At 45.4% G+C, this 19,955-nt stretch overlaps 1 protein-coding gene across 1 annotated transcript in view; it reads left to right on the top strand.

Moving 5' to 3' along the window:
- Positions 7,037–19,955, top strand: part of STK32B (serine/threonine kinase 32B) — a 361,674-nt gene continuing 348,755 nt past the window's right edge. Inside the window, exon 1 of the mRNA XM_018049721.1 lies at positions 7,037–7,423. Within this exon, the coding sequence (XP_017905210.1) occupies positions 7,372–7,423 (52 nt within the window). The 5' untranslated portion in view covers positions 7,037–7,371. The remainder of the gene's footprint in view (positions 7,424–19,955) is intronic.

Raw genomic sequence — 19,955 nt, 5'->3', positions numbered from 1 at the left:
TACGGTATTCATTCCTTTAAGCACCTAAGAACTCCTGTCAACCCAGGGGGAACACAGTGTTACACATTCCATGGATGCTGCTTTTGGCAGCTACTAAGCCTTCCTCCTGACCCAGCCTGGTTCACATTACAGCTAGAATTTCCCTCCAACACTTAATTAATTTGAGGTCAGCATGGAGCTACTATGCAAGTTGTTTTAATAAAAGAATGAGGCCTTCAGAATTGCTTGACTACCAAGTTGCAAACTAGGGAAATTTTATCATGCCAGGAAAAGTTGTTACACCTCCACAGTAGCAAGTGACAGACCCTTCTTTTAAGTAAGCTGTTGTGCACACACACACTCACCCACAAAGGCACTTAACAATAAAAGGTTACTGTTTGAAATTGCCATTAAAAAAAAAATCTTTATGGAGATTTTGCTACCCAAGTGAAATGATTTTCAACAACGAATTGGCTGTACAAACCATTCCTTATCTTGGCATGCCACAAAACAGCCTTTCTTCTTCTTATTTTTTCTTTATAATGTACAACGCTGCCAAACAGAACATATTGGAAAAGAATGCAAGCAGACGGTATTTACTCTAAGTGAACCAGAATCAAGTTTTAAATAAAATAGGCTTAACAGAAACGATAACAAAATCTGATCTAGCAGATTAAAAAAAAAATGGCTTGGCACAGAAGACATCCTACCCCAGAGAATTATATGAGCCTCCTCAGCATGATCGTGCTACATAAAATTACAGGTTAAAACTGCTGGAGTTTATAGCTTTAAATGCAAGTCTGGTGAATGTTTAATCATTCTCTCTGTGATAGGAGCAGCAGCCCCGAGAATCTACTCATGAAAACTGAAGTCAGAAAAAGCATCCCAGTTCTTATTTTCTGTGCCTCTGTTTGGGAATCAAGATGCAACACAGAATCATATACTCAATCCCTTGTCAGATTCATAGGAGCAGCCCTAGCCTGTAACTTCCCTGGTCTATCCACAGTTAACTTTCTGTGGACAGAAGACAGATCCTCTCAGGGCAGAGAAGCAGATGGCTTTTATTTTATTGATTTATTTTGCAGAGAGTCAAAAGACCGCACAAAGCCTTACCAGCATGTGAGCCAGGCAAGAGGGCTAGACCCGTAAGCTGGCTTTGTCTAGAATACAGCTAACATCAAGTAGCTCAGCCACTCTCATTCAGGAGGCTGAGTGACACTCCACGTTACGCAGGAGAAGGAAGAGTGAGGTATAATACTTACTTCAGAATAATTCAGCTGGCAGGACCAGACTGATTCCTGCAGCCACAAAGAGTCATGAAGAGAGTTTCTGGAGGCTTCCCAGCCTCAGCTGTCTGCTAGGGACAGCAGAGAGGTAGAGCACACCACCTTGTCATCTATACCCCATTTCCACATCTGGAGATCTTCCTGGTTGGAAATGAGTCTTGGTGGGGAGGCTGGGGTGGTCAGATTAAACACCTGACTCTGTCTCCTTGACAAAAGACCTCACCCAGACCCGGCAGGAGAATGGAGTTCTTATCTGTCTACTTTGGGCAGTGGGCTTTTGACTACAAGGGTCCAGTGAAATCTCCTCTGTCTCAGTCTTTCCTAACAGCACCTGAAAAATCTTTTCCGGTAAAGAATATTTTATGGAGCTGTAAGTAGGAAGAGTTAAGAGCTGAGCCTTCTATGTGGAATGAAAACATAAACCTCTACTTACCTTTGAAACATATATACTATGTATTAGCCTTAATTATGCATATAGATTCGCTTATATCTCTCATAAATCTAGAGCTATGTAGCTCACATAATCCTTGGGACAAATGATAATTTTATAGATGATGAGACACAGAGAACAACCATAAATCCTCTGCTCTGCCTCCAGGACACCCTGGACAGCCTTTTATCATAGGAGGTGGCAGGATGCATTTTTACTTGCTGGTCTCCTAATGCTCCTAGCGCAGCATCTAATACAAAAGACAAGCTCAGGGCATGCTAATTAAAGGACTGAATGACAACAGGAAAGAAGTCCTTTGCCAGAAACTGTTTGGACAGCCCCTCTAACCAAGTTTTTATCAGGTACACTTCTTGTGTTGAGGGCTTCCCAGGTGGCTCAGTGGTAAAGAATCCATCTGCCAATGCAAGAGATGGGGGTTTGATCACTGGGTCAGGAATATTCCCTGGAGGAGGAAATGGCAACCCACTCCAGTATTCTTGCTTGGAAAATTCCATGGACAGAGGAGCCTGGAGGGCTACAGTCCGTGGGGTCACAAAGAGTCGGACATGACAGAGCAACTAAGCACGGCAACAAAAGACAGAGGAGGAGGTGACGTAGGGAGACAGAAGGTTGCGTGAAGATGCAGCAAGGATGGGGTCCTACAGCCTTGAGGCAAGGAGGCAGTCTCTGGAGCCATCAGAAGCAGGAAGAAGCCTGCAACTGAGCCTCACCTCAGAGACTCCAGAGGGAATCCACTGTGCAGACAGCATCATTTCCTATTTCTGACTTCCAGAACAGTGAGGAAGTATGCGTCTGCTGCTTTAAGACACCAAGTTCATGATAACTTTTTACCATAGCCATAGGTGGCAACGGTGGCATTAAGGGCAAGGTATTTGACTCTCTGAGCTTCTTTTTATCCAAAATAAAGGATTTTGGATCCCCTGCAAAATGGGGGTTTCCTAGCACCGCCTCTTGACACATAGTAACTTAGGGATGAACCATGAAATGTGCCTTACAAAATCAGGTGTGGATTAGTGTCCACAAGATTTTTTCAAAATGAAAATATTCTCATTGTTTTTGCTGATTATTAAAATATTGATAGTACAGAAAATAATATAAAACTACTTTAAAAAGAAAATTAAAATGATCTGAATTTCACAGCCACTATTCCCTACACTGTTTTTTAAGACCCGATACCTATGTTTCAGCTGTGGATTGAGACCTCCACCACTGTGCAACCATTTGGACTCAGCTTTAACCTTTCTATGCTTTTGTGTCTGTCAGTACAGGGGTTATGGTCAAGCCCACTGGCCAGGTTTGTTGTGAGGATTAAAAGGGGTGATCCATGAAAAGCACTGGAAGTAACAGGCCTAGAATAATATCTATAAATGGGAGAGGATCCAGGGAATAGGTTGCTTGGAGGGCCACTCCTCCTGCAAATGGCTGGCATGGAACTGGCACCCAGAGAGTGCTCCATACGATGTGTCACAGATGCCATCCTGACCACCCCTGTGCTCCGATACTGCTCCAGCTTCCTGGAAGAGCTGAAACCCTCCTTACTCGGCTTCAGTACTCTTTCACCCCTTTCTCCTCCCACATGGCTGATTCCTACTTGTCCTTCTGGTCTCAGCTCATACACCATCTCCCTCCAGTTGGCTTCTTTGAATGTGGATAAGGAAGAGCAAATCTGACTCCAGCTTGGATCTGTTTCCTTTACTTTAAACTTTGTGTTCTATTGCTACCAGTTAAGAATGTTGAGACTTCCCTGTGGTTAAGAATCTATGCCTGCACTGCAGAGGGTGTGTGGGTTCAATCCCTGGTCAGGGAACTAAGATTCCACATGCCACACTGCTGCAGGCAAAAAAAATTATGATAATATTGCCTCTAGCACAAGATATTGATTCACGGGGTCACAAAGAGTCGGACACGACTGAGCGACTGAACTGAGCTGAGCACAAAATATACAGGATAGCCCCTTCTCAAGGCCCTGATCTTTAGAGGTATAACACTTTTCTGTTTATACAGAGATAAAAAGTTGCAGAACAAGGAAGAACATTTGCCATGTTAGAGGTTTACAGAAACACTGTGGCCTGACCTAGTGGATAACTGCAAGAACAAAGGATTCTGACACCAGGCAGTCTGGAACCACACCCCTTTCCCTATGAGTAAAAGAGAAGCCTGAATTGTAACTTGGGAAAGATGAAGGTTCTTCTTAGACACTAGGCCACTATCATCTTGGTCTGCTGGCTTTCCAAATAATGTCCCTACTCCTTTCCCCAACAGCTTGTCTCCTGATTCACTGGCCTGTCTCGTGGCGAGCAGCACAAACTTGGACTCGATAACTGTTGAGGGGCTTCCCTGTGGGTGTTGCCCTTGTCCTGCACCAGCCTTCTAAACTTCAACTTCACAGATCCTGTGTTACTCATCATAGGGTCTGTCTTCAGCACCCACCCCAGGACCTGGCCTACAGTAAGTGTTCAGAAAACGCTTGTTCAACAAAGGAGGAAGTTCAGTCAGTTCAGCTGCTCAGTCGTATCTGATTCTTTGCGACTCTATGAACTGCAGCATGCCAGGCTTCCCTGTTCGTCACCAACTCCTGGAGCTTGCTCAGACTCATGTCCATGGAGTTGGTGATGCCATTCAACCATCTCATCCTCTTTTGTCCCCTTCTAAAACAAATGCTCATGACTTCTTTCCGTGGGACCCTGCACATGCCCGGACTCTCAGAACTGGGACAGCTGCTTCCTGTGTTCTCACAGCCTCCTAGGGTTCCGTCCACACCACACAGTTTGCAGTTATAGCCTTTGGATGCATGACTGTTAATTGAATATCTGTATTCATCAGCTTTTTCTGTGATAATGCTGTGGAACAGCACTTCCCCCCAATCTCAGTGGCTTACAAGAGCACATATTTTTCTTGCTTGTGAGCTTGTAGCTGTTGAAGCAGTCAACATGGGTTGGAAAAGAATTTCCAGACACGGAGCATTTCAGAAGGGAGCGAGTTTATTAAGAATACAGAGCACAGATAAAGTGGGCACTGTGAGTGCAGTGGGCCAGCCTCCTGACAGACCACGGAGAGTTGATAGTTTTTCTGGATTAGTAGCCAATTTTAATAGCCTTGGGACAAAGAAAATCCCTGCTGGAAAGTTGGTATTAGGTGACTGGTTAGGGTGCTATAGGCTGACTACTGAGGTGGGCATTTTTGCCTAATATTGGGTCAAAAAGCCTGCTGGTGTTGATCAGGGGGGCTTTTGGAAATGGTTACAAAGGGGCTCAGTTAGCTTTGGAGGTGACCTTCGTTCTGGACTCTGATACTATGGCTTTGATTCAAACCACACCTCACACCTGTGGCCCTGGGGCAGGACTCAACAGTAGCTCTGCTTCAGGATACATGTGGGGTTCAGTGTGCCCCTTGGGGCTCAGAGGCTACCCAAGGCCAGCGCTTCTCATGGTGGATGGCAGAAGGACAAGAGAGCTGAAACATGTGACATCTTAAGATTGTCACTCAGAACCGGCACACCATCACTTCCTCCCATAGACCAGTGGCCAAACTAATTTCAATGGCACGCTCCATGTCAGTGGTCAGAAAGTAAGAAATGCCCCCTCATCCCAGTGAGCCATGTCAAGGACAGGGAGAGAAGAACTGTGAGCCCAGAGTACAATTTACACCATAGCTCCTTATGGAGGATAATACTAACACCTGTGTTGTATTTATTGTGTTCCAGGTAGCGACATCATTTATTCTGCATAACAACCCTAGGAAGGTGAAAATACCATTATTATCATACCCATGTTATGGGTGAACAAACTGAGGCCAGCAGAGGTTAAGTAATTTACCCAAGTTAGCCTGCTAGAGAGTGTCAAAGTGGGGTGAAATCTGGGAGGAACAGGACCCAGTGCTCATGCCTATCACCATCCCTCCTCCTGCCTTGATCTGGGGGCTGTACCTGCTTTATCTTGGTTCATTATATTGCTTGCTATAGCCTGGCCTCTCAGCCAATGCTTGTCAGTAAAATGAAAAGCAAGAAATATTTACTCATCATTGTTATGTGCCTGGGCCCTGTTACCCACTTTTATAAATATGATGTGGTAGAATCCTCATAGCAATGCTGCTGCTAAATCACTTCAGTCCTGTCCGACTCTGTGCGAGCCCACAGAGGGCAGCCCACCAGGCTCCCCGGTCCCTGGGATTTATGCTGGGGAGTTAATACCAACCTCCCCATTTCACAGATGAGAACTCGAAGTTGGAACTGCATAGCGACTGTAAGTGGTGGAAGCAGGTCTGTGAATGAGGCTTGTCTGACCCATGAGGCCTAGTGGTTTGGGCCAGTCCTGAAACTTTGGCTGGATGCGGCTGGCTCGCAGGGCTCACTCATCTCCATTGTCTGCGGGAGGTTTCTTGTGATGTTAGAGAACCATCCCACCCATCCATAGTCTCCTTCTCCCCCTCGTATTCCAGAGAGAAAGACAGAGACAGAGGCAAAACTAGGGGCTGGGAGAAACGATGGGGAAGTAAAAGAACCGCTGCTTTCTATTAATACGAAGCACAGACGGTGGCTGAAGACGCCCAGTAGATGGCAGGATGTGGCCAACGATCCTGGCTGCCTGGCGCGCTGGGCGGGCGGGGCTGCACCGCGCGGGTAACCTGCGGGTCCCTCTGAGTCCGTGCTCACCCCAGGAGAGCCTTCGGGGGTACGCATCGCACCCCCGTCTTTAGCATCCCCGTCCCCTTTGCTAACAGGCTTTAGTTCAGTTTCAGGGGACTCCCGAGGCCCATGCGCAGCCAGTCCTAGGGAGAATGATTTGGGGGCAAACTCTGCCCGCTTTGGGACTCAGTTTCCCCCGTAGAATACAGGGGAGAAACTGAGTCCGAAAGGGTCCAGAGTCATGAAACAAAAAACACCAAGAGGAAATGCGTCTGCTGCAGAATTGCCCGGGACTCTGCTCAAGGGGCAAATAAGGTCAGTGCGGCGTCCGAGGGGCTCCCCTGGCAGCCATCGCCGATTAACCGAAGAGCTCCTTTACCCCTGAACCTCAGCCTACCCGACTCTAAAATGGGCAACAGTGGTTTTTGGAGGTGATAGAGGATTGCGTTTCGAAAGCTTTTGGCGCACACTAGATGGCTCACGACTTGCTTGACGCCGGGAGGTGTGCGCCCGACTCCTCCGGGCGGACCCGGCGCTCAGCTCTGGTGCCCGCGTCGACTCCTCCCAGACCCGCTGGCCCGCAGCGCCCGCCGCGCCCCCTCCTCCAGGCCGCCCTCGGGGCTGCGCTCGCGCGCCCCCTCTACGCAGCCCGCGCCCATCGCCTCCTTCCCCTCCTGTTCCTCCTCCTCCTCCCGCGCCGCCTCCGGTCTCCAGCGAGGAGTGCGGCTCCGTGTGGCCCCGGCGCTGGGAGCTCCCGCGTTCTCGGGTGCGTGCGGGCGCCTAGAACCCGGCCCGGAGGACGAGCTAGCGTGGCCGGGGCGCGGCGGGAACGCCGGGAGAGCGCCGCCAGGGACAGGGGGACGCCCTGGAGGAGGGGGCGCGGTTCCCGCCCCTGCGCGGCGCTCGGCCCCCTCCGGCTCGGCGCGCGGCGGCAGGCGGGACTGGACGCTCGCGGCGCATCCGCACCCCGCGCGGCGCGCCCCGCATCCCGGCGGCCGGGCATGTAGCAGCGGCAGCCGCCGCGGCGGAATATGGGCGGGAACCACTCCCACAAGCCCCCGGTGTTTGACGAGAATGAGGAAGGTAAGGGCTTCGGTCGGGCAGCCCTCCTTCCCCCGCTACCCTCGGCTTGAGCGCGGTTCGCGCGCCCGACCCGTGCCGGGCGCGGGGCTTTCCTCCGAGGCAACTCCTCTGTTTCGGCGCCCCTTAGGGGGGCCCGGGAGACGGCGCCCAGCGCGGGCCGGGCGCGGATTCCTAGGGAAGGGAGAACGCCGAGGCTTCACTTGGGGAGACAGGAGGGACGAGTGGACTTCGGAGGCGAGTCCGAATGTTGCTTGGGCTCCGGGGAAGCCGAGGTCCCCCCTTAGAGCCGGCGGCTGCAGAAGGCGGCGTGTGTGTGTGTGTGTGTGTGTGTGTGTGTGTGTGTGTGTGTGCGCGCGCGCGCGTGTGTACTATGCATTTGGTCTGGTGCGCCGGCAGGTTCCATGCTGCCCTCCTCGTTCGCCCAGAACAGCCTGGGGAAACTTTTCCTGTTTAAACTCTTGAGGCCGGGCGGAAAGCGTCCCGCTGTTGGCCGCCTCCCAGGTAAAGGAGTGTTGTAGGCGGTCCAATCGCGTCGAAACTCCAAAACTGGGTTCCTGGGGCTCAGGTCGGTAGAGCTTGGTGTTTGGACCAGCAGAACCCCTTTCCCAGCGCTGTGTGTCTGTGGGGCAACTTCCGTAACCTCTCTGAAACCTTCCTCTCTTCATCTAGGAGATGAGATTTAGGATAACCGCCCTCTACTTTAGGGGATTGTTCGAAACTTAACCACTGGTAATCCATGTGAGAAGTGCCTTGTAAATAGAATCAGTATCGAGCTCTGCACACAGTGTTGTTTATCTGGTAACTCTGCCTGTGAAAGCTCCGTTTCCTATTGCACCGGTTTCTCCAGTCTCATGCGCCCTCAATAAGAGCCAGGACTACTGAACACATTTCATGTACCAGACACTGTTCTAGGCTTTATACGTCCTCACTCAGGCCTCACGGCAACCCTAGGAGGTGGGTACCTTTGTTGTTCCATTTTACAGGTGAAGAAAGGGATGTGTCACTGCTGGCTTGGAGGCTGGACACTCTTGTCCTGGAGACAGTAGGCTTTTGGGCACTGGTCATGGTCTCTAGATCTTCCAAGGCTGGACATGCTCAGTTGTGTCCAACTCTTTGCAACCCTATGGACTATATAGCCCGCCAGGCTCCTCTGTCTGTGGAATATTCCAGGCAAGAATACTGGAGTGGGTTGCTATGCCTTCCTCCAGGGGATCTTCCCGACCCAGGGATCAAACCCACTTCTCTTGCATCTCCTGCAGTGGCGGGTAGATTTTTCGCCTGGGAAATCTGAGGTTGTGGATGGTAGTCAAATACTCACTGCCACAGTTCCCCTGAGAAGAATACCTGAGTACAGTCAGTGTAATTGAGTCAGGCCCATCTGGCCCTTTCTTACAGGAGTTCCCAGTCTGGTGGCACTGAGGACCATGTTAAGGGCTGTATGTGGGGCCAGTGTAGGATTTGGGGACCCAAGGAGGATTGATCCCTTCCTGTTCGTTATTCTGGTGCACAGATAGGTGGGGAGCCAGGAGTGGACAGAGAACAGGTAGACAGGTGGGTTGGGGAGGCCCTTGTGTGTTCCAGAAAGCATTCGGACACTGTGTAGCTGAACTCTTTCCCCAACCAAGCTCACAGTAACCCTGAACTGCTCTATGGAAAGCAAAGTGATCTCGACCCTGAAATCGGTATTTAAATGTGTGCTCTGCTAGGGACATCTTGCTTGAGGTGGGCGTGGGGCAGGCCTGTTCCTCTGAAAGCCTTTTTGTCCTGTGAGGTTACATTCAGAGCTGCTCAGACCCTGTGAGAAGATACAAACTCATTGACAGATGGAGAGGATGACTTGGGTCAAAACCTTTCTATTTTCAACAAGTCAAAATTTTCCTATCTATTTTGGGGAAGGGACCAATGCTGGTCTGCTCAGGCTGCTGTTAATATAACAAGATACCACAGATGCTTAGACATTAGAATCTGTTGGTGGTGGTGGCCTGAACAACAGAAATTTATTTTCTCACTGTTTTGGAGGCTGGAAGTCCAAGATCAAGGTGCCTTCAGGGTGGGTTTCCAGCAGGGGCTCTCTTCCTGGCTGGTAGACAGCCTCCTTCTTGGGTCTTCACATGGCCTTCCTGTGTGTGCTCCAGAGATAGAGCTCTCTGGTTGCTCTTCCTCTTCTTATAAGAACGCCAATCCCATAGGGTTAGGGCCCCACCCTTATAACATCACTGACTATTAGTTATCTCCTTAGAAGTCCTCTCCAGATATAGTCATATTGAAGGCTGAAGTTTCAGCATCTGAAGTTTGGTGGGGACACAGTTTAGTCTATAGCTAGATACTTGGATAAAGGCCGTGAACTCCTTTCCAGAGAAAAGCACACACTTTTATCACTCCCGATTTTAGAGGTTTGTGGTACTAGCCTGGGTCAAAGGTAATTTAGATAATTTTATTAATGTCTTTCTTTTATTTACAGAGGAAATTTCCATCCCTTATATCGACAACTGTCTTTTTTCTTTATTCCAGGAACTTTGGTTTAAAATATTTATTGGCAAAATAGTTATATCTAGCAGAGCCACCTTTTTATTTTCCTGCTATTCCTCATTCCGAAAGTGGTCAGGCTCAAGGTCAACTGGTTAAAGCCCAAGGTTAGGACTCTCATTTTACCAGTTTCCAGCTCAGTGAAACATTAACTTGTTTGGTTTTGCCAGTCTATTTCTCAGCACCTGTGCAAGTTGATTCATTTCTTTCATAGGCATTTACTGCTTATCTTTTCTGCACTCACTCCTGTGTTGGGCAACAGGACTACGAGGAAGGTGGGAGGCAAGGTTCTAACCCTCAGGGAGCTTACAGGGAAGATGGCTAGCTAGGATGATGCAAGGAGCTCAGGGGACTTTGGTATCCTGCAAGAGGGACCCTAACCCTGGGACAGGGAGGAGGGGTCAGAGAAGACTTCCTCTTAGACTAAGCCTTGCAGAAATGGTATGAGTTCCCAGGAAGGAGAGGTTGGTAGAGAGGGGAAGGGTATTTCAGAGAGGGGAACAGAATATGCAAAGGCAGATGGTAAAGCATAAACATGGCTCACTGGGGAGATTGTAGGAACTTTAGTACTCCTGCAATGTGGCGTGTGAGGAGGGAAGCCTCAGGCCCTGAGTGCTGGGCTGATCTTAAAGGACCCAGTCGCCATGTGTTTGGAATTGACCTTACGGGCACCTGTGGTCATGGAAGAATTTTAAACAGGGCAGTGACACGGTCCAGCCAAAGAACGTGCTCTCACAAACCAGAGTTGTTGGCTGGTTGAAGATGCAGATACCTCTTCAACCGCAACAAATCTGATTTGCAAGTAACTTAAAGCTAAACTCTAACTGGAAATTTGCCATTGCATCATTGCACCATAACCGTCTTATATCCAGGTAATATTAAAAACTCTAGCTTAGTGATGCATTGTATGGACTCCTTTTCATACCTAATTGGGAATTATTATCACAGCTCAGCCAGGGAGGTCTCTGCACCTGCATTTTACTAGAGGGGTTACAGAGCCCTCCAGAAAACTCCCTAGGGTCCCGTGGCCCGTGTGGGAATGGACTCACCCCCAGGCCTGTTTACTCCGGCATCTGGTACCTGACATTGTTTCTTGTGCCACCTCTAGAGACCTACAGGAAAATTCATCTCTCACAGATACGTAGGGCCAATGCAGAAGGAGACTAGCACATGCTTCACAATATGATAGCGGTCTCTTTATGCAAATATCTATAGGAAGATAGTAACACTACACCTTGAATGCACTTGGTCGTTTACAATAATCAGCTACCATCTTCAAAGAACATTTTGTTGAGCAGTCATATCATAATACACATTCTGGGAATGAAAGCAAAATCATCTCCCTTTCTAGATTTGTGGCAAAATTGTTTACTTTTTTCATTGTTTGTTTGTTTCCTTTACTGTCCTTATCTGTGTCTAGACATTTTTACATTAGGGTACACTTGTCACAATAAAATGATTTCTGCTTTTTCCCTTGGCATCATATTTTAAGTAGTTTATGTTGTTATAATGTCTTCAAAGTTAATATTTTAATGGGCTGTAATATTCCATCTGATGGAACTATCATAATTTACGTATATCTTTTCTTGTTAGACATGCAGGCTGTTGTCAGTTTTTCATCTTTATAAGTAAGTTGATTGAAAATTTTATACATAAAGTATTTCTCCTTTTTAAAGTGAATTCCTTAAAATTAGATGCAAGGAGTGAGATTATTAGATCAAAAGAATTGAATACTTTCTAGAATTTCAGAAACATGTTCTTACATTTCCAAAGGGTTTTTAAAAAATCAATGTTGTATCAACTTATGGCCTGTACCCACATTTGAAGGTATTGATTTTACAACCTTGTAACCAGCTGTGGGTATTCTCATTTTAGATTTTCAGGAGTTAAAGGGACATTTAAAAGGAAATGTTATTTCTGTATAATTATTGGGCCAGGTAACTTTGCATGCAGCCTAGAACATGAAAATATCTTCTTTGTTTAAATACATATACGACAAAAGTTGTTTTTCTCTGTGCATGTTCAGATGATGAAGGCAATTAAAAAAATCACTCCCTGAAGTTGCAATCATGCTTCGCTTAGACAGTCTTTTAAACCCGGGGTGTCCTTGTCATTGTGATTCACAAAGTGACTGAGATCTCTAGTGCTGCAGGATTCACTCCCAACTTTGTCTTCAGTCTTTCAGCACTGGAGCAAGCTCACTTATGTTATACATTGCTTTCCATCCTTGTACTGATACCAGTTACTGCTTGGGCAAAAGGTGGAAGTGAAAAATATTCTGAGGAACCTCAGAATTGCTTTGAATGAGCTTTGCTCTCATGATGTGGAGAGATGCCATGTAAGGGATGTGGGCTTTTGGGCTTGGTGTCCTCATGTGTGTGCCTAATGCAGGAGTCTAAGATGTGAAAATTACATTTGAAGATCTATGCCTCATTTAAAAATTCATGTTGGTTCCTCTTGTACGTGGGGGATTAAGAAAATGGCCATAAATCAATCTGAGAGGTAAAATAGAAGTGAACTGTAGGATGCATGGAGAAGGCAATGGCATCCACTCCAGTACTCTTGCCTGGAAAATCCCATGGACAGAGGAGCCTGGTGGGCTGTAGTCCATGGGGTCGCTAAGAGTTGGACACGACTGAGCGACTTCACTTTCACTTTTCACTTTCATGCATTGGAGAAGGAAATGGCAACCCACTCCAGTGTTCTTGCCTGGAGAATCCCAGGGACGGGAGAGCCTGGTGGGCTGCCATCTATGGGGTCGCACAGGGTTGGCTACAACTGAAGTGACTTAGCAGCAGCAGCAGCAGCAGCAGCAGCAGGATGCATTTATACCTTTCAGCCCTTCTAGAAAGTAAGTATGGATTTCATAAGGATAAACCACATTTCAATCATCTCTATAAAATCAGACAAATGTGTGCATACTATTGGATTTCATTGACTCTAAGGCACACATTTCCCCATGTTTTAATATTTCTGAAATTGGGATGTGCTTTATGATGACTGCTGATCATGGTGGTACTTGTGATATAGTTTCATTATTTGCATGTGTTGTTCGTAGCTGTTCTTACTAACATACGTAAAAGGTCTAAAGGAGCTCTTTCAAGGGATGTGAAAGAATCACACCATTGGCTAACTGGCAGCATTTTTTCCTTGTTGGTGGCGCATAAAGTGAGTGTATTTAATGTGGATGGAATCTGAAATGAGATGGAATAGGGCATGCCAGCCTCCATCAGCTGCAAGTGACCGAAAAGCAGCATGAAAGCAGTTAATTGGCTTTGGTTCCCTCTCAACGCTACTATTCTGGTCCAAGCCAGGGTCACCTCTCTTGCTTAGGTTATAACAATAACCTCCTTACTTTTCCTCTTCCTCCTTTCAGTGGCACCTCCATGCAGCAACTCGAATGGTCCTGTTAACATGGACATCATTTCTTCATGCATTTGTCTCCTCCTAAGGAGTTCTAAAGAGTTGCAAAGAGTCAGATACGACTGGAGGACCAAACAATAACCACCACAACAAGGAGTTAAAAGCTCCTTAAAGCAGGGATGTGGTGTGATTGATTCATTGTTGTGTTCCCGAGGCCCAAAAGAACACCTGGCACGTAATAGATGCCCAATCAGTGAATGAGGTGTAAATCTCATCAGTTGTGGCTGGACCAGGTTCCTAAATAATATCATCAGAAATCTTCCGTCTTGAATTCTCTCCTCTGTGAGGCTCCAAGTAGGCTTTCTCCCCATGGAGGAGCCCTTACCACCCCCAGGCTCACAGCCCCACAGCTCTGAGTGTGGGAAAGGGGTTATCTTTTTTACCATCACTGCAGAGAAAATTCTAGGGTTAGTTCTGATGGATTCTGATGAGGTCCTGGGTCAAGGCCGTGAACAGGGAGGCTCTAACTTGTTGAGCTGGATCACATATCCACCCTTGGATTCAGGGGGTGGCATTGGTTCCCTTTGAGGTATTTGGATTAAGAAGATTTAAAAACAAAACAAAACAAAACAAAACTCTTTCTTTTGTATTAGAGTATAGCCGATTAACAATGTTGTGATGATTTCAGGTGGATAGCAAAGGGACCCAGCCATACATATATATGTATCCATTGTCCCCCTAACTCCCCTCTCATCCAGGCTGCCACATAACATTGAGCAGAGTTCCCTGGGCTACACAGTAGGTCCTTGTTGGTTATCCTTTTTAAATATAGCAAGTCTACATTTCCGTCCTCTTCCCCCCATCCTTCCCACCGCCCCCGACACCAGCAACCATAAGTTCGTTCTCTGAGTCTGTGAATCTCTCTCTGTTTTGTAAGTAAGTTCATTTGTATAATTTCTTTTTAGATTCCACACATAAGGGATGCCATACAATATTTTTCCTTCTCTGTCTGACTTACTTCCCTCAATATGACACTCTCTAGTTCCATCCGTGTTGCTGCAAATGGCATTATTTCATTCTTTTTAATGGCTAAGTAATACTCCATTGTTTATATGCACCACATCTTCTTTTGCATTGAGATTTATGAGGAATATTCTCAATGGATATTGGAATATCAACAGAAGAAGGGAAGTGGGTCCTGGGGCAGGCAGGTAAATACAAACAGAAGCATCCACACCAGTGCTAATTATTTTTGTGTTCCGTGAAACATGGTTTGGAAGCCTTTGGCTTACCATATTTCATTGTTTGTTTGGTTGCATGTCCACTTCTGCACTAGCCTTCCTAAAGAGCATCAATTCTTTCCCTTTCACCTTTGTGTTTGCAAGGCCTAGGAAGAGGCCACTGAAGGCCCTTGGCCACGCTTTGTTGACTGAGACATGAGAGTAAGCACTTACTGGGGGCCAATTTCTTACATTCTTCTGGGTCCAGAAGCTATTGGGAATCAAATGGAGAAATTCCAGACATATTATTAATGAGGTTGGTTTGGAAAATTGACTTGGATTGGAGTCTAGAATGGTCTTTCTATTCTTGTCCCTTAATTTCAACCTTTGACACTTTCTTGAGTAGAGAACTGTCTGTGAAGTTTTCTCTAGGACTATAATTCTCAATTTCAAAGAACTCCCATGAAATTTCTAAAAACTGGCAACCTGTAGTGATCAATGGGTATCAGACTCTTGTATAAGGTGATTTGGGCTATCATTTCTCCTCCCTTTGAGTCAGAATGCAGAGTTTTCCCCTACTGCTTTCTGGTTGAGACAGACTCCCTGCTTTATGGCACATAAAATGATGGGTTGAGTGGAGATGGCTCTCAGGATATGACCTGGAGTGAATAGGGTGTTAAGATGGTGACAGGATTTGTGTTGAGTCTTGAGGGAAGCGTTTGAATGCCTTGAGAGAAAAAGGATCAGTATTTTAGGAGGATCAAACAGCCTAAGCTAGCACTGAGCTCAGGCATTTTCCTGAGAGAATTGGAAGGAACAAAATATTCTTAGCAATAGTCAGTTGTCTAAAATCTGGACTCTGAGCAGTTGTAGACAGAGACAGAGAAACTGTCCTACAGGGAACAGTGAGGGTCCTGACTCTGTAAAGGAATATTCTCCAGCAAACAATAGCAGTGACAAACAGTTCAGGGTACCAGAACTATACAAGCAGAGAAAACCAGGCTTCTTAGCTCGAGCCAACCAAGGAAGAAGTGGAGACCGATGTTGTTACAGGTCCTGGAAGCTAACTCTTTTCAGCACTTGGTTTTTATGACCTCCTCCTTATTCTTTGAGGATTCTAGCCTCTGGCCATCTCTCTGTCTGTGAAGTCAGGAATATAAAGGCCCCAGTTCTCTGGATGTGGGGCTTTAGCACATTCACCCATGTCCCATCCCTCTTTATTTCCTTGCAGACAGAGTTACCCTTCCTTGTCCCTTTGAAGTTATGTGGTACCATGTGCCTCGCTTGGGTCATTGTGAGCAGAGGTGATGCGTGTCAGTCACATCTTGGATAAAGTGTTTATGAACTAGATGTCACTTCGTATGTCCCTAGCTCTGGGCAAGCACGATGTTCTGGATGGTGGAACTTACTTCAGCCTGGCTCCCAGAGTGAGTGACACTTGAGATGGAGGCCACACCAGTCGCCAAGTCACCTGACCTGGGACATGGCATCAGTGAGACAGGAACTTCAGCTTTTTGAAGTCACTGAAATTCGGGGCTGCTTGTTACTGCAGCGTGACCCAGCCTTTTCTCCATCTGTTGAGATAATATGTGGATTTTCTGCTATTTCTTTTTTTGGCCATGCTGCACGGCTTGTGGAATGTTCGTTCCCCAATGTGCTATGCTTAGTAGTGTCCGACTCTTTGCGGCCCCGTGGACTGTACCCTGCAGGCTCCTCTATGGAATTTTCCAGGCAAAAATACTGGAGCAGGTACCCCAATCAGGGATCAAACCTGGGCCCCCAGCAATGGAAGCCTGGAGTCCTAACCACTGAACCACCAGGGAATTCCCTCCTTTTCCTGACCAGGTGAAGAATCAAAATTTTAGAGTATTTTTGAATAGTAAATCCACCATTCATTCTTGGCCTAAAACCTACTCTCTCATGGTGTGGTGTATTATTAGACTTGATTTGCTAATATTTTGTTTATAAGTTTTTCATGAGAAGATACTATGAACATTATGCCAATATATTTGAAACTTGGATAAAATAACTCCTTTGAAAAACACAACTTAACCAAAAATAATACAAGGAGAATTTAAATATTAGAATAATTTTCTGTCTATTAAGGAATCCAACCTATAATAGAAGCTTTCTTATCATGGAAAGTTTCTAGGTCTAGATGTGTTCATAAGTGAATTCTTTCAAATGTTAGACATAATAACAATAACAACCCTCCACAAACTCTTGTAGAGAAGAGTAAGAAAGAGCACACATTTAATGTCATTAAAAAATTATTGAAGTATAATTGATTTACAAGGTAGTGTTAATTTCTGCTGTGCAACAAAGTGATTCAGTTATACACGGGTATATTCTCTTCGTAATCTTTTCCATTATGGTCTGTTACAGGAGATTGATTATTGTTCCCTGAGCTCTACAGTAGGACCTTATTGTTTACCCATCTTATACATAATAGTTTGCAGCTGCTGCTAAGTCACTTCAGTCGTGTCCGACTCTGTGCGACCCCATAAACAGCAGCCCACCAGGCTCCCCCGTCCCTGGGATTCTCCAGGCAAGAACACTGGAGTGGGTTGCCATTTCCTTCTCCAATGCATGAAAGTGAAAATTGAAAGGGAAGTCGCTCAGTCGTGTGTGACCCTACTAATCCCAAACTCCCAGTGCCTTCCTCCCCCACTCCCTTAGTGTCTTTGTTAGTTTTTTGTACCAAGGTGATTGTAGCCTCATTAAAAGAATTTGGAAGCATACCATTTCTTGCAGTTCTCAGTAGGAGTTTGTGTAGGACTGTTATTTTTCTAAGTTTGAAATGTATTGGGATAATAGTCATAAGATCCTCTTAATCTTTTCAGTGTTTGTAGGCTCTGTGATGTTACCTCTTTTTTAATTCTAATTTTGGTAATTTGTGTTTTCTTTCTCTTTTATTTACTGTTTGGTTGGTCTTGCTTGGGTTCATTCATTTTTTTTTTTTTTAATTTAAAAATAGCCTTGGCTTTCTTATTGTTTGCTAATGATTCACTGATTTATGTTCTCATTTTAATTTTCTCCTATGTACTTTTTGGACTTCCCTGTACCTCAGATGGGGCTTCCCTGGTGGTGCAGAGGTGTAGATGGTAAAGAATCTGCCTGTAATGCAGGAGACCCAGGTTTGATCCCTGGGTCAGCAAGATCCCCTGGAGAAGAAAATAGCAACTCACTCCAGTATCAGTATTCTTGCCTGGAGAATTCCATGGGCAGAGGGGCCTGGTGGGCTACAGTCTATGGGGTTACAAAGAGTTGGACATGACTGAGCGACTAACACACACAGACATGTACTTTTTGGTTTAACTTACTGTTCTTCTTCCAGATTTTTGAGATAGGATCTTAGGTCATTGATTATATTTACTCACATATTTCGCTCATTATTTCTTCCTTCACTTGGAAGTTTCCATTGGAATTATCTTCATTTTGCCTGAGGTATTTTCTTTAGCATTCTCTTTAGTGTATGCCTTCTGGTGACAAATCTCACTTTCTATTTGTCTGAAAATGTCTTTATTTAAACTTTATGGGCTTCCCAGGTGGCAGTAGTGATAAAGTACCTGCCCGCCAGTGCAGGAGATGCAAGAGATGTGGGTTTGATCCCTGGGTCAGGAAGATCCACTGGAGGAGGGCATGGTGACCCACTCCAGTATTCTTGCCTGGAGAATCCTGTGGACAGAGGAGCCTGGCAGGCTACGGTTCATAAGATTGCAAACAGTCAGACATGACTGAAGCTACTTAGCATGCACGCATGCAAACTTTATGAGTGATTATTTTTCTGGATTTCAAATTCTATGTTGGCAGCTTTTTCCTCCAGCATTTTGAATGTATGATTCTCTTATATAGTGGTTTTTGTTTCTGCTTTAAAAGACAACCGTTGGTACTATTTTTTTTGGCTCCTTTTCAGCTGTTATGTTTTATTTGTCTTGCTGCTTTTGAGAATTGTATATAAAATCTAAATCAGAAATTAAATTAGAAATTTAATTACAGTGGGCATAGGTCTGGTGTTCTGGCCGTTATGTGCTGGGGCTCTTGCTTCTTGTATCTGTGCTTGAATGGTACTGTTATTTTGCAGGATTCTTATTTTGTCTTCTAGTATCACTTCTGACATTCTCTCTTTCTCCTCACATTATCAAACTCAAATTACACAGATATTAGGCCCTATCAGTATGGCCCATGTGGCTCTGATGATATTTATGTACTTTTAAAAATTCATTTTTCTTTGTTTTTAGTCTGCATGATTTCTTCTAGTCTGTTTCTTCTGTAATCACTTCAGGTCTGTCTCTCAGCTGTGAGGTATAACTTTCAGGTTCTTAATATTCATCATTACACTTTTCAGTTCAATCATCACTGTTTGGTTCTCTTTTATGACTTTCACCTCTGCTGAAATTCTCAAAACCTGCTTTTTAATTACTTATGGGGTCACGAAGAGTTGGACATGACGTAGCGATTAAACAACAATGCATATCAGTCATGCTTACTTAGAAGACGTGTTTGGTAGCTCTGTTATTTGGTAACCTTCTAGTTCTATTGCCAGTTGTTTCCTTTTAGACATCTTGTTTTCTCATTTACTTTTTGTTGTTGTTGTTGTTGTTGCATGCTAGGCATTATTTAGGAAACAGTAGAGAGATAATGTGAGGCTTGGGATGATGTTATATTTCCTCAGAAAGGTATTCTGTCTGCTTTTTGGTGGCAGCTAAGTTGGAGTCATGAGAAATCTGTATGCAGGTCAAGAAGCAACAGTTAGAACTGGACATGGAACAACAGACTGGTTGATAATTGGGAAATGAGTACGTCAAGGGTATATATTGTCACCCTGCTTATTTAACTTATTGCAGAGTACATCATGTGAAATGCTGGGCTGGATGAAGCACAAGCTGGAATCAAGATTGCTGGAGAAATATCAATAACCTCACATATACAGGTGATACCACCTATATGGTAGAAAGCAAAGACTAAAGAGGCTCTTGATGAAAGTGAAAGAGGAGAGTTAAAAAGCGGGCTTAAAACTCAACATTCAAAGAGCAAAGATCGTGGCATCTGGTCCCATCACTTCATGGCAAATAGATGGGGAAACAATGGAAACAGTGAGAGACTTTATTTTGGGGGGGCTCCAAAATCACTGCAGACGGTGACTGAAGCCATGAAATTAAGAGATTTGCTCCCTGGAAGAAAAGCTATGACCAACCTAGACAGCATATTAAAAAGCAGAGACATTACTTTGCCAACAAAGCTCCATCTAGTCAAAGCTGTGGTTTTTCACTAGTTATGTATGGATATGAGAGCCTGACTATAAAGAAAGCTGAGTGCTGAAGAATTGATACTTCTGAACTGTGGTGTTGGAGAAGACTCTTGAAAGTCCCTTGGACTGCAAAGAGATCAAGCCAGTCCATCCTAAAGGAAATCAGCCCTGA

This window comes from Capra hircus, chromosome 6, assembly GCF_001704415.2.
Source record: "Capra hircus breed San Clemente chromosome 6, ASM170441v1, whole genome shotgun sequence".
Lineage (NCBI taxonomy): Eukaryota > Metazoa > Chordata > Mammalia > Artiodactyla > Bovidae > Capra > Capra hircus.
This window is presented reverse-complemented; position numbering and strand designations above follow the sequence as displayed.